Consider the following 14,651-nt stretch of genomic DNA (forward strand, 5'->3'; position numbering starts at 1 on the left):
ATTATGTGTGTGAGCATGAAGAGAAGTCAGCTAGAAACTACAGGGGGGTGTTATCATGCCATGGTTAGCAAGCGCGTGGGAGAAGGCATTGCTTTTGACTGGGAGGAATATCAGATCTAGCCAAGCTTATAGCTCTTCTTGTGTCTGGGCTTTAAATCTCAATGAACTCCTGGTGGCCTCTTGTAGAGGATGCAGTTTGGTTGAATAGTAATAAAATACACTCTGGCTGGAGTGTATGCATGTATGTGAACTGCAGGGTCATCCCAAAACAAGTAGGAGGCAAGGCAAGGGTGGAATAAAACAGCCCCCTGAAGAAGAATGAGACCGTGACTCCGGTTTCTTGTCCATGGAGCTCAGCACAATACCCACTGTGTCACGGTGAGATTACGACAAGGGGCGATTTCCAGCAGAACGGAAAGATCTCTTATAAAATGTGTGACAGTCAATGCACGTAGGGAGGAACATGCAGTTTTGTGTCTCGAAGCACAGGATGCGGCACAGATGGAGGCACCTCGCATGTCTAACGCTCCCTACAACACGGCTGAGTGCCGGAGCCGTTTTGGGCACAAAGCCCCGCTGACCTTCCCGGCTGTGATCGCCGGGCATGTGTGCCACGGCTGAGAGCGATGCCAAGCCCCTTGGCAAGCGGGGTCAGGTGGGCAAAGGGCCGGGAGGGTGGGGGCCATCTGCCATAGCACCTTTTCCATGGTAAGTGCGGATTTGGCAACACCAATGAACTTAGAAAAAAAAAAAAAAACCAAACCGTTAACATGCTCTGCATTGAAATGGTTGGGCTGACCCAGGATGAAATTGGCTTACGACTGGCCACAAATTTCAAAAAAGACATTTAGTTTGGTTCCTACCTGGAATTGCTCTCCACTGAGTAGTAAATCAGCTGTTCAGCCCGGCTGGGTCCAAGTACCAAGGAACTATTTCATTAAAGCCCTTTTTTTGAGAAACCTGGTTTTCACAATCAGGAAAAAGCAGCAGAAAATACCGTGTCGCTGGCAGATGGGGGTGAAGCAACTGCATTTATTCTTTGTTACCCACTACCACTCTTTAGCTGTAAAACTTGCATCTAAAACATCTATATTTATAAAGCAGATGATGATATCGGGATAGCCCGGTGCCATGCGCCTTCGACCAGGTCAAGCGTTCGCTGGCTGCGACCTCAAGCTGCGCCGGCAAGGAGGCGGGGGTCGGTTTGCAGCGGCGGTGCGGTACAGCACGGCTCCCGCAAGCGGGGGGCAAGTTACCCAGCCCCAGTGTTGGTGGGCATCCCGGAGGAGGTGGCTTCCCTCTGTGGCACTCCAGAAAGAGGTGTAAATGTGCTGGGTGATTTATTTGGCCCTAAAGAGAAAGACAAGCATTGCTGATGGGGGGGGGGAAGCTCCAAATTAGCACTCATACCTGTGTCTTACGCTGCGTGGGTCGTCTTACTGGTGTGTGAATTGTGGGCACCGTGCACGTACCTCCAGCTTGCTGCCAGCTTCCCCACCGCCAGATCCCCAGGAGCCCCTCGAGGGGATGGGCTCTGCCTGGTCTGTCCCTGGCATAAAGCTCTGGTCTCTTACGAGAGGAGGAAAAACAAGTCACGGGGGCAAGGTGTGGTATTAAAGAGGGGACTGAGCAGACCCCCCCTTGTGACCACTAAGGTTTGAAATCCCGTCAGCTCGGCCTCTGAGCTCACTGCAGCACGTGTCTCCCCACTACTTGCCACAGGGAGACCTGAAACCGGGCTCAGGGTCTTGCCACTGTCCAAGAGCATGCTGCTGTTCCCACCTGGGCTGGGGGGAGCTCGGAGGTGTTGGTTTTAATTGGGACTATTGGAAAACGCGGAGGTTTTTAACATCATTGTCACTGCAGTGGGGCAGCTTTGGGGAAAATGCAATTTGGTGCTTGCTCCCCAGTAGCAAGGTGAATCGATACAGTTGCTCCTGTCCTAAAGCAGAGAATGGGAATTTGTCTGGTGCTAATTAAAATCAATTAAGCAAATCCCCACAACAGGCAGAAATAAAGCCTTTTGTCCTGGCTGCCCATTTGACAGATTTCAGAGCCTCTGAAGTGGTGTGCTGGCTGTTTTCTTGGCTTCAGCAATTTGATAGAAAGGTCAAAAATAAAAATTTTTTTAGAGAAAAACCTGAAAGTAAATTATAAATCCCGCACTTCTGCACAGTGCTGCTGGTGCCGAACTCCTTCATGCAATAAGTGCAACCAGCACACAGACTTTACAGAAGCGATGCTCTCTGGAGACCTGTAGCAGCCCCAGGGAGGGCAGCATTTCCATTCAGGCCCTTCCCCAACTCATTCAATTCTCCCGTCCTCACTAGAGCACAGAGACAGACAGCACCAAACGCGGCCTGAAAGGCCAGCAAAACCCTGGTGATGCTGGCAAGGAGCCAATCTTGCCACTTTTTGTTCCTGGGAGACCTTTTGTACAGGTGCTGGATCTCTGGGATGGTCTGGCTGGATCTGCTGCTGGTCTGGCATCCGATGCCACAGGAGATAGGATTTCTGGCAGCTTAATGCCCAGTGAAAATGTCAGCTTGTTTAACCCTCCCCAGACTGAGACTTCCTGTGCTGCCTGTCCACTAAATGTTTAAATCCATCTTCTAAAAGTGAATCCATCTTCACAGGCACCAGAACAAGCTGTTCTTAAGCCACGCTTGGCTGTTCCTGTTTCACAGCTTCTGCATCCAAAGGCTTTGCCTGGTTTCTTTTCAACACCTCTACCAGCTGGCCTCATGAAACCTGTTAGCTGTGTCTGCAGAGGCTCCCGCACATCCATCCCGAGACTGCGGCACAACTAACTCAATGCTCAGGCAGCGTTTGGAGTTTGCACTTGAACCAGCCGTTCTGTTTTGGCAAATGTGAGGGGTAACCGTTGCTCTTGGTCATCACGCTTGCTGCAGCTGAGCTAGCAAGTTGTTTGGGTGGCCTGATGACTAGTTATAAACCTCAAAAAAGAGTTCCCACCAATCATAGCAGCAGGTTGTGAAGGTGTTTTCCAGCTGTGCTACTGATTCCGTCTTTGCTCAGGGTTAGGATCCTATTTACCCAGGTGGGAAATGAAGGAGCAGAGCTTCTCTGTCTGGCAGTAAATGCTGAAGCTCAATTCTGTAACATCTGTACAGTCCTGCAAGCCACAGGGCTGCAGATGCTACAGTACAGGTCACTGAGGGGCCACCCTCTTAACTGGTGCTTTTGGTACAAATTGTCAAAGAGAGTTGAAAATGTTGAACATCACGAGTAGAAATCCTTTTGGTGATTGCTGTGGCAACAGTTATCTTGAGGAGTTCATCCCTTGGCTTTACCGCAGATGTCAGATGGCTCTTGGGTTTCATCTTTCCGCCACTGACCTACTAGGAGTTGATTTTTTTCAAAATCCTGCTGTCTTGCAAGCCTCTGCTCGGCAAAGCAAACGTCTCACTGCGGCGCAGCGCCGTGGCAGGATAACTGTGCTGCTTTTCCGCTTGAGCACTTCCAGCCCTGGGTTAACACGAAGCACCAACTGGTGCTTGTCTTCCAAAGAAACCCACTTCACTGCTGTGTTGTGTGGCTTGTGTCTCTTTAAAAGTTGATGCTTTTTCACCTATCTTCCTCTAAAATTACAAATGAGAAGCTTTCCTGTCTGCACCATGTTATGGATCTTTGCTTTCTGTGGAGCAGCCCAAAAAGCTGAGCTCAGCACCCCCATTTGGATACAGGGTAGTTGCCAAATACCTGTTTCTGGCCGGCCAGCATAGCAGTATGAGCCACTGCTTAGGGTGCGAGGCAAGAGGAATGCAGCCTGAGATATTCCTGTGGTTCTGCCATGGGTTTGCTTTGGAGTCTGGTAATTTAACCTTACTGCATACTGCTGTTTCTCAGCTGTACAACAGGGATAGTGATGTCTGTCTATCATCTCTATCATCTGCAGATGCAGGGGGTTACTGTTAATATTTGGCCAGGACCTGTGAAATATTGCTTTAAACTTAACCTGAAGGGTCTTCCACAAATCCATTTCATGTTGATTTGTTTCCTCTCCTCTTGCTAACCATGTGCCAAAGAGCCAGTTTAAACATATGTCTCCTATAGACTATAGGCACTGCAGGACACGTGCTCGGTGGGGCTTGTGCAGTTTTACAGGCGTTTAGCTGAGCGTGCTGGCTCAGGCACGCCATCCTCAAACACCAGGTAGTACTTGCACATGTACAAAGGGAATGGGTGCAAAATACACTGCCCTTGATGAAGTCTGGCTTGGTAAAATATACAATGAGTTGTTTGTGTTACAAATTTGCATCCTTATTATATGGGTTCCAATTGCTCTCTGATTAAGGCTGTTGAGATCAGAGGAAGTGCTCGAGCCAGCAGTCTCCTGGCTCACAGTGAAGGCTGGTGCTCCCGAGGCTCCTGACTCTCTGCCCCTTTCTCCTGTTCTGGCAGCCCAAAGCTTTTTTTATAGCACGCACAGTTGTCAAAGGGTGGGGTGAAGAAAGTTCGTCGTCAGTTCTGGTGCCTGCGCTGGATAAATGTGCGTGGTTTGGATGGGTCCTGTCCCACCACGAGTTAGCTGGGACTGTGGATTATGCTTTATTCTTAGCCCTGGGAGAGCAGCGAGGTATTGGTGCCTGCTTTCCACAGGCTGTGGACTCACAGCGAAGCGTGGGCATTGGGCAGGTAGGAAACTTTCTGGGAGAAAATGTCCTGCATTAAAGCCAGTGGGTCTCCAGCCATCAGGAGAGCACCTGGGGCTATGGGGAGGCTAAGCCATGTTTCCTGCTGGTGTAAACACTAAAGGAGTTTCCTACCCCACCAGCTCCGTGGGGGGATCACCAAGAAGTGCCCTGTCCAGTGCAGGGCTCTCCTCCACCCCTGGTGGGCAGCTGTCCTGCTCAGTGTACCCCTGCGATGCCTCTGAGGGTTAAACACATGGCGCGTGGACAGCAGCCTGGTGGTCTGCACTTTTTGCCTGCAGGTGATCAGGCGAGGAGACACACGTGCTCAGGGGCACTTGCTGCTGTTTGACATCTCAGCTCTCAGGTATTTTAACTGACAGGACCTGCTCTGCATGGAAAATGAAAACCTGCCTTAAAAGCAAACCATCGTGCTAGGAGAGGCCAGGAGCTTGTAGGGCAGCGAGGTTCGCTGCCGTCCCCTTGCCCACCGCCTGCCTCTGCAGGAGCGATGGGCTGGAAGCAGGTCTCGGCTCTGCCACGCTCGGGTGGCTCCCAGTTTTGGCAGCGGGTTTGTGTGAAGCTCCTGTCCCTGGGAGGACCCTCCCTGGCCAAGAGCAGCAGCCTGGTTTTGCCTTCTTTCGGCAGGGCTCCTCCTGTCACCTTTTTGGAATGGAAAAGCAGCCAGGTGTTGCTACCAGGTCCCCCCGGCTGAGCTCCAGCCAGGATCAGAGGGGTCACTCCACCTGGATGCCCAGTTTAGCTCTGCACATCGTGTGTTCAAACCATGAAAACGCAGCCCTACCCCATTTGGCTACAGGCCTTCCAACCGTGACCGCTACCAAGCACCTGGTTAGCACCAGGTTGTGATACTTGAGCTTTGGGCACTTACCCTGGGGAAGCGGAGTGGGGACACTGCTTCAGCCAGGAGCACACGCTGCACTGTAAGGGGATCCATTTCCAAAGCATGGAGACACTGCCAGCAAGTCCCTTTCAGGGGGAGGGGAGGAAAAGTCTCTTTTTTTTTTTTTTTTTTTTTTGGCTCCCCCAGTATTGTTTTACACTAGAAGCCTTTGGCAGCACGTGGCTGCACCCACCACCCTAGAGGCAAGGCTCTGTGGGGCACCGGTCTCTTGCTAAATAAAGTCTCCCGAGGGGCTGGCAGGAGGTCTGGTCTTCACATGGTGCCAGTGGATGGAAGCAGCGGACAGCCCCAGTCAGTTCAGCAGTACAATACAATTTACAGCAAGCACGTTTCTCAAGACATCTGCAAGGACAGAGCTTCATTGAGCATCATGTATATGCAGACAGTAGAGGAGGCTGGGCTGAGTCCTCCACTACCACGAAGCAGTCGAGGATGGACTCTCAGGGTGGGGAGAAAGTACCACTGGTTTGCTTTTACATACTGTACATATATCTATTAATAGCTCCTTGGCATTTGATGTTCGCCGCCGGTTTCCTTTAACAGTGAGCGTAAAAAGGAGGCAAAACGTCTTCAGCTACTTCCTCCTGGGAGGAGAGAGAAAGCAGCATCTCCTGCTCCCCCGGCTCAGCTGCCTGCCCAGGTGCCACCTTTGCCAGGGGTGTCTCCTCCTCCTGTCACCTTCCTCCTCCTCATCGGCCGCCCACCATGTGCTGGCCAGGGCCAGTCCTAACCCACGCCGTGCTCGCCCCATCTCCGCTGCTCAATAGGATCAGTGCAAGTCTCCGTCGGCTGCTCTGCACCTCCGCTCCGCTGGACGGGCAGATGAACCGGGTTCAGACAGAAGGAAACAAAAGAAAAGTAAGAAGAAAGACAAAGGGTAATGAAAAGATCCGTGGCCCACAGCTGCCAAAGGAAATCTCTTGCCGTGTTTCTCTGACCATACTTGTCCCAGCCACTACAGCTGCTGTGGGATCCCCTGTTCCTTGTAGCCTGTGAGGAGGGAGGGGAAGGGAACATGATTAGCGTTAATTCCTAACGAGGACCCTCGGCGAGGCTCAAGCGAGCCATGAGCCTGGTTTACTGGGAATGGCAAACCATGTGGGAGAATAGGGGGGGAATGCCACGTCCCCCCTCGCTGCCAGGCTGCCCCAGGGCAGGCTCAGCCCAGCAAGCCGCCCTGCCTTGCTTTAGCCAACACCTGCCCGGTGCAACCACCTTCCTGGGCACGGCGATGCGGCTGCCGGCGGCCAGCCTTGCCGCTGCAGTGCCTGCCTGCCACCGGCCCTGGCGTGGGCAGAGGCACATCTGCTTGAAGAGGTTATAAAGGCACAGTAGGTACCAGTGGCCACCAATTCCAGTACAGTCCAATAACCTAAAACCTTTACAGAGTGTGTTTTTCTGCAGCGTAGGGGAAGTGTATGCCCTTGTATACTGCTCCAGAGACACTGCTCTTCCCAAGCGCTGACCCGGCAGCTTGCTGGCCGTGCATCTGACACACTCTCATCTCTACTTGCGATCTACATCTGAACCTTGTCCTTCCAGAGGACTGCCAGGTAGGAGGAGGCTGGTTTCCTCCATCCACCTTTTAGTTCCCGTGCTGGCCTTTGCTAACAGAGCTCTCCAGCAACAACCAATTTGTGCTGCGGTTTGCAGAGTTGAACAAACATGTCTTGGAGGAGAAGGGGGATGCCTTTAATCACAGGCTGGCATGTCAGAGTTCAAACACAGACCTTGCGATGCCTCTGTGGGCCCTTTCCCTGCCTATATTCTCACTGCCTTGTTATGCACTTGCTTTGCTCCAGCCCAGCGGAATTACAGGTGCTTTTGTCAGGGCACAGCAGCCGTCCAGCGGGACTGGAGAAAATGGAGCTTTCCAGCAGCAAAACCAATTGCACTGGGAAAATGCCTCGATCCCTCCTCCTCCACCCCTTCTCCTCTTTCCCCTGCCATGGGGTCTAATGCACCTCCCGGCCAAGGCAGCAAAGCCCTTGGGGGGTCTCTGTGTTGGCTCATGCTTGGCCCCAGCGGACACCAGGGCCCCGCTGCGTTGCAGCCACATGGATGCTGCAAGGGCTAAAGCAGCCTGTCCTGCTGCTCGACACAGCTTCTCCAGGGCCTGGGGCCTCACTTTGTTTCCTATCCTGTATGAAGTGGTTGAGGGGAGGCTGTAAATCCCACAGAGGAGGGCTCCTTCCCCCGGGGGGCCAGGGCAGGGAAGGGCAATAGGAGAGCACCCGCTGCTCTTGTGCTGACACAGGATAATGAGAAAAATATTGGGGGTTTTTAACACTTTCCTAGGTGGTTGCAATGACTGCACCAGAAGCTTTACCTGCTTTCTTTTTAAGAGAAGTTGGGATTGTTGTTATGATAGTATCAATGCAAAAGATCTCCTTTTCAAAGAAGCAAACAAACTGTCCTTACCTGAGCTGCCTGTGATAACGAACATCTTTCAACTAGAAACCTTCTAAAAATCTGGAGGTTTTTTTATTTTGCTTAAATAATGTAAGTAGCTTGTCATTTTTATGTTTTTGAATTTCAGATGAGTCTGAAATTTCACATCTCAGAAGAATGCTTAACTCATCAAACACTTTTCCATTGACGCTTTTTAATATTTCTTTCCAACTCTTATGTCAGGCTTTTGTAAGTCCTTTAAAAAAAGCTGAACACAAAATACCAGTAGGTGCCACAAGCCCTATCTTTAAGGGACTTCTTGCTGAACTAAGAATTGGCTCTGACAAATAAATTTTGCTATACTCTGGAAAATCCATGCATGCCCGCAGCCTTGGCAGTCTGGGTCTCCTGCTGCTAAATGAGCACAAGGAATAGAGATTAACAACACTTATCAGCACTGCACTGTATTGCTGCCTGTCATGTGCAGCTGAACAGAAAGACTCTCACCTTTTTCAAACAGCTTTTTCTAGGAGGAAAAATGATGATTTCTTATACATTTATGTGCTAAGTGTGAGTTGGCTCTGAAGGCAAGATGAGCCAGTTGGAAACCTGTAATATGGGCTTGTCTACAGTATCGGTTTAATTTGTTTAGGGAGCACAGTAAAAAAAAAAAAAAAAAACAAAAACAAAAAAACCCACCAAAACAAAAAAACCAACCACATGGACCAAAGAGTTGGGGCATGCCATGAATCCTTAGCTAAAGCAAGCAAGCTAGGTTATGCTTACAGTAACTTGCTTGCATAGCCATGCCTTTTATTAAGGTATACTAGAAATCCTTTCAGTCCTGCTGTGAGTTTTGAAGCTGGCTAGAAGACAGTTACGGTGGCCAAGCCTGTATCTCTCTTTATGTGACCAAAGTAAGCCAGAAGATGACCTGTCCTATGCTAAACTTATTTATTAAACTACTTCAGACTTAACTTGTTAAATAGCTTATATATGAAAATAGTTATTGTATTTCTTGCATAGGAATAGCTATTCTGTATGAAGCAGCTTTATGTTAGTACATCTGCAATACAGTTAAGGTGCAGTTCTGTAAAGCAGACAGCTCTGGGATCAAGATTAAGTTGGTCTGAGTATCTGCACACAAAATCACTTACTTAATCAAGTTTGCTTGAAATTGCACTTCTGTAAACCATTGCAAGTAAGATTCAGGCAAAAATAAACCAGTCTGTGCACTGGCTGTCTTACTGGGACTGGGTTCACGCTGAGGGTGGCCTCAGGATGCTCTCGAGGCTGAAATGGGCTCGAGGGTGCCCTTGGGGCAGCCCAAGAGGCATTTCAAGGTTGGGTGGAGAACATGTCCCCACGGCTGTGTGGCCACAGGACAGACAGAGAGACAGGTGGACACAGGCACGTACAGGCACATGGCTGGACTTGGGCTGGGAACAGGCAGCACTGACCAAAGTGAATCCCAAATGGTTTGCCCCAGCTGAGCGCTCACCGCTCTCCATGGGGAGTTGCCATGGCGGGGGAGGAGGAGGAGGAAGAACAGAAACAAACTTACCTTGTGAAACTTTGATGGTGAACAAATGGAGGCAAAGGAACATGAAAGAAAGAGAGAGGGAGAAATGTAACTGTAGACAATATATCCGAAACACATGGAGAACCAGAAAAGAACAAATAAATTGGGGCTGCAGAGTAAACAGAGAACAGCTGCTCTACCATCAGACATTCACACCAGGGCTAAACATTATTTAAAATCCTTGTACTTGAAGTGCATCATTTCATCTGGGGCTCTTGTTTAAAGACGATGGGGGAACCCTCACGTGCTTTCCAGCTCACCTGCCCTGAGCCGGACAGGCTGGATGAACTAACACCTCTGAGTGATGCTCCCACAAACACTTTCCTCTGTGACATTGCTATTTCACAGGTTTGACCAAAGGGGAACTGCTGAAGGAAATCAGCAAACAAGACATCACAGCGTACTGGATGGCACGTGGCATGCTGTTCATGGTCCAAGAGCTGGGAAAACTACACCTGATGGCTTTTTGGCAGTTTTGCTGCTGAGTTTGCTTGTGCCCAGAGATAACTCACAATGGCAGCGTGCCTCAGCCCGGCTGGGTGCTGCAGACCCTGGTGGTATTTAACACTCCTACAATATTTTAAGAACTTACCCTACCACAGCATTTGGTAGAAAACTGCAAATAAGGGTATTTTAACTACTTTCTTCAGGCATAGTTTGGGGGATGGCTCTATTTAGATTAAAAAACCCCAAAACATAATAGGTCTAAGCCAGCAGTATGTCCTCAGAATTTCCTTCATGTCATGAAGGGTTACCAGCTGTTTTAGGATGTTGTTCTCTTCCAAGTCTCAAGCGCTTTCTGCTCCCTTTCCTTCCCAGGGTAGCTGCGTTACCTGCCCTAGCAGGGACCTTGCAGAGAATAGAGGCTCAGTGATGCTTTCCAGAGTCCCTCGGAGCCTGAGCGTACAGTAACCATGCAATCATCTGCTGCTGCTTCTGGCAAGGTCTGAGCACTGTAATTAGCAAAGGAGTGACAAGTGGACAGCATGATTACAGGTAATTTCTTACTCCTGGCTGGCAATCAGTCCCTGAGAGTCAGCTGCCCACTGCAGAAGCAGGGGTTGCAGCAGGAGTCCCCGTTCTGTGACACCACAAGCAATGGCACCTTTGCTTGTTCATAGGCACAGCCATGCGAGTCGTTAATTCAGGGGCCAGAAGCTGAGTGAGGGCTTCCTTCAGAACCCAGGCTTGACTTCTTGGCTGCGTTCATTAGAGACAAAACAATGCCTGGACGAACAGTCCCTGACTTCTGTCCCCTATGCCACCTCAGTGTGACATTACTATATTGATTTCTGTGGTATTTCTGTCAAGAAATGGCACAAAACCTTTTGTAACGAGCTCTGAGCAGCTAGGGAGTTCCTGGAAAGGCTGTTCCCCTGCGTTCATTCTGCACAATGCAGCTAATGAAGACGTGTGCTGCGTGGGCTGGGGACAAGGTGTGCCTTTAGCAGAAGGAAACTTGCCCAGAAAGCCTTAGGAGGCTTATTTTCCAGTTGGCCTTGGCCAGCTAATTAGCTCTTTTTTGCCTCAGCTCCATGCCTTGTCCCCACAGCTGTGACGAGGGGTTCGAGGAGAGCACGGTGCAGCAGTGCTGCCCAGCCACCACTAAGGGCAGGTAGATATTTGCAGCGGCAAGGGGAGAGTCCAGTTTGGGGGGGTTTTTTTGCAAAAGAATTAAGTGCTTCCTTTTAGTCTACCTTTGCCTTCAGGCAGCAGGTAAAGCAAAGGACGGTTTCCAAAGCCATATGGCTGCTTAAAGAAGATATCTGTGGCATTTAATGGGGCCAGCTGGCAATTCATTTAAATTAGCAGAGAAAATGCCCCATGCCATTGTGCTGCCAAAAGTAATTAAGTGTGACAGCAAAACTGCATTCAATTAATCCTCCTTCTGGGATATATGCTGCTAAAGGGCACCTTACAGGAGATGAGAGCTGGACGGGACCCCTGAGGTCACTCAGTCTCTTGCTGTGTCCCACCTTGTTCCTTACAGACGTGGGTCTACTTGCTCTCGGGGTCTTCCAGTGACAGAGAGGGCAGATCCTGCCATGCCACCTCTTCAGCATTTTGATCTTACTGGAGGGAAAACATCTCCTGATTTCCACACAGATCTTTCCTGCTGTTATTTAAGTCTGTCTTAGGCTAAACTGCTGCCCTAGCCTGCCGAACTTCTTCATTGCCTGCTGTCTCACAGTCCCCTGGACTCTCTCCAGGTTGTCCGCATGAAGTACAGCCTCCAAAGCTGGACACAAGCCTCGCCGCAGCTTTACGTGTGCCGAGAAAGGCGAGGGCGCCAGTTAATGTCCTACAGGCTCTGCTCCTACCTGCCTAGGCAGTGTTTGTTCCCTCCACAGCAATATACTCCTGTGCAGTTTGTGAGTCACTGCAGCCACCACATCCTTCTCCGAAAAACAAGTTGTTTCCTAGCGTGTATTTATGCAGTTGATTAATCCTTCCTTAGTGTCTTGGGCTTGTCTCCACTGAGTAGCATTTATTCTTTTCAGACCATTTCTTCGATTTGCTTGAATCGGGACACTGCCCTCACTGCGCCTGCCATCCTCGCAGCCGCCGGTGGTGCGGGGCTAGTAAGACCCTTCTCCTGTCCATCATGAAGCTATGAATGAAAATCCTGAACAGAGCTGGATTCAGGAAGGACCTTTCAACACACCTCTCCTTATATCTTTCCAGTTCAGGAAAATGCATTTAGAGAACAGTTCTCAAGTGCATTTTCACCCAGGCCATGTCTCCCTGGCTTGCTGGTAGGAACGCTGTGCGAGACAGTGTCAGCGCCCAAAAGTCAGGAGGGACGGCTGACCGCCGCTGCCACTCACAAAATGAATCCCTCTGCCACTGAAGGGAATCAAGCCAGTCTGACACGACTCGCTCTGGAGAAACCCAGGCTGACTTTGTTTCTTTTTATTTTCTAAATGCATGCAAGTCACTTGTTTGATTACTTCTTCCAGGAATTGAAGTATGCCTGACTGGCCTATAATTCTTCTCCTTTTCCCTTCATTAAAGACAGTATGACATCAGCCCAAAGCTCTCCCCTTGGAGCAGGCTCCCCCTTCTAATGGCTGAGAATTAGCACTAGAAGATGAAAAACTGCGACGAGCCTCCCTAACTCCTACCCAGCTCCCTACCAGCTAATCGAGAGACCGGCCCTGATCCAGGGAGCGAGGCACTCATCCTTCAGGGAAAGCCAGAGTGGTGTCCCCAAGTCCCAGCTGCTTCCCACCCTTCTCCTGGCTGCTAGCCCCCATCAGGTTCAACACCACCCGCTGTGCCCTGCCTCTAGCCCATCAAAATCGTATGGCACCCTTACAGGGACTCGTGGAATCGGCCATTTCAAGGCAAGGAATGCTAGAGGTGAGCAGTAGTTTCACATTTTTTTAACTGTTTCCCACCCACATGCGGATTCAAGTTGCAACGGTGTACAATTTCTGTCCAGTGCATCAAATAGTTTGTTTGTATGCAAACAAACCCAACCAAAGCAAACTGTTTCTTGGCAGTGTTTTTAAATTAAATGTCTTGTATTTGAAACATTGTTTCCTTTCGAAGGTGGGTTTTTTGTTTTTTTTTTTTTTACTTGAAAACAAAACATGAAAAAACAAACCATTTTGGGACTGACAGGGCTGTTTTATCCAGCTGGGAGCAATTGATCAAACAGAAAAAATTCTGTTTTTTGTTTTGACTGAAAAATGAGTTTGTTCTTTTATTCTGCATGAACCAAGGGCTGCTTTATTTAGCCATTATTTTCTCTGCATGGTAAGTAAACTTAAAACCCAGCAATTTAATCAGACAGCAAGAAACTGCCAAGGGCTGCAACTTGTCAGATGATTTATAGCTGGTTAACATAAGACACGTTCACTCTTCTTACCGTTCCCTACTGCCACCAGAGGGGCCGGGATGAAATACTGTTGCTGGGGTCAGGGACCTCTTGGCCCGAGCATCCCCAGCACACGCTGCACACCCACCCTCTGCCTCCCAAACTGGTGGGGTCCAGCCAGGTGCAGGGAACAGCTTTGGGGCGGTATTTCCAAGCTGTATGGTTTCTCCCAGCAACCAAACTGGAAAACCAGTAAGATTCTCCTGAGCCCCAGCCCCTCTACCCAGAGGACACACAAGAACAGGACTGTGGAGAAAAGCAAGTCACGGTTTCAGCTGTAGCTCTTTAGCTGGACAGGTGCTTTTCTGCCTCTCCCCACAACTGCAGAACTGGGTCCTGCCAGACAGCGAACCGTACACAGAGGCTGTCCAGCAGAGCAATGGCAGAAGAGCATATGATTATGAACACATAATTATGGGATTACACACAAATTGGGCAGGTTCTTAAAGACATGTCACAGATGTACACCAATTCACAATTTATCCTCAGAAATAACTTGGGCTATGCCTGCTCTGCGGGTACATCTGAGAGGAAACTTGGCAGTTGGTTCACAGGGAAAAATGAAGGGCAGCCCTGCTTAGTCCTGAGGAAAGCATTTTGCCTCGCTTATGTTCAGGTTTTTAATATCCATCGTTTGCTCTGCGTGGGGATTGCCTTTAACTCAGCCTGTAAATTGAACCTGGCTCAGAAATTAGCAGGTGGTTTGTTGAGAGGGTTTAAACCCTGGGTTTGGCAGCTGAAGATGTGCACTGTTTTCCTGCTGTTTTTTTCAGTTTCATCCATTTCACCTTTAGGCAGGTGCCTGGCAATTTCCTGAGATCCTCTCTCCTCCTCCGTCCTGCAGCCACAGATGTCATCAGCAGAAATGACAAAGTGGAGCCCCTTCAAACCAAGGAGCCAAAGCTGCTGGTAAGATGTTCTCTGGGAGAAGCGCTTGCTTTGGGAACTGTCTGCCCTGCCAGCCTGAAGGATCTCAGACCTGTTTGGTTTGGGGCAATGCCCACCAGCCTCTGCCAGCCTTTGGAAGGAGAGTGGGGTCTTGCAGACGTAATCAGCACCCTGAGTTGTGGGCTGCTTCTGGCTTTGGAGGCGAGGTGAGGCTGTCACCTTAATTCTCTGTGATATGATACAACTTTTACACCAGTAAAAATCTTTAGCAGAGAAAGTTACAGAGCCTGTATTCTAGATTGGTAATATATACTAACTGGGTGATCT

General features: G+C 49.6%; 1 protein-coding gene across 4 annotated transcripts in view; it reads right to left on the minus strand.

Moving 5' to 3' along the window:
• Nucleotides 1-400: 400 nt before the first annotated feature.
• Nucleotides 401-14,651, minus strand: part of STUM (stum, mechanosensory transduction mediator homolog) — a 48,638-nt gene continuing 34,387 nt past the window's right edge. For 2 of the 4 annotated variants that reach the window (XM_052805326.1, XM_052805323.1), the window contains exons 3-4: nucleotides 5,548-6,390; nucleotides 401-1,350 (exon numbers count right to left, since the gene is read on the minus strand). In XM_052805326.1, the coding sequence (XP_052661286.1) occupies nucleotides 6,350-6,390 (41 nt within the window). In that variant the 3' untranslated portion in view covers nucleotides 401-1,350; nucleotides 5,548-6,349. Of the gene's footprint in view, nucleotides 1,351-5,547; nucleotides 6,571-14,651 lie in introns of all 4 variants that reach the window. The other 2 variants (XM_052805327.1, XM_052805324.1) reach the window with 1 other exon arrangement.

Source organism: Harpia harpyja, chromosome 13 (assembly GCF_026419915.1).
Source record: "Harpia harpyja isolate bHarHar1 chromosome 13, bHarHar1 primary haplotype, whole genome shotgun sequence".
Lineage (NCBI taxonomy): Eukaryota > Metazoa > Chordata > Aves > Accipitriformes > Accipitridae > Harpia > Harpia harpyja.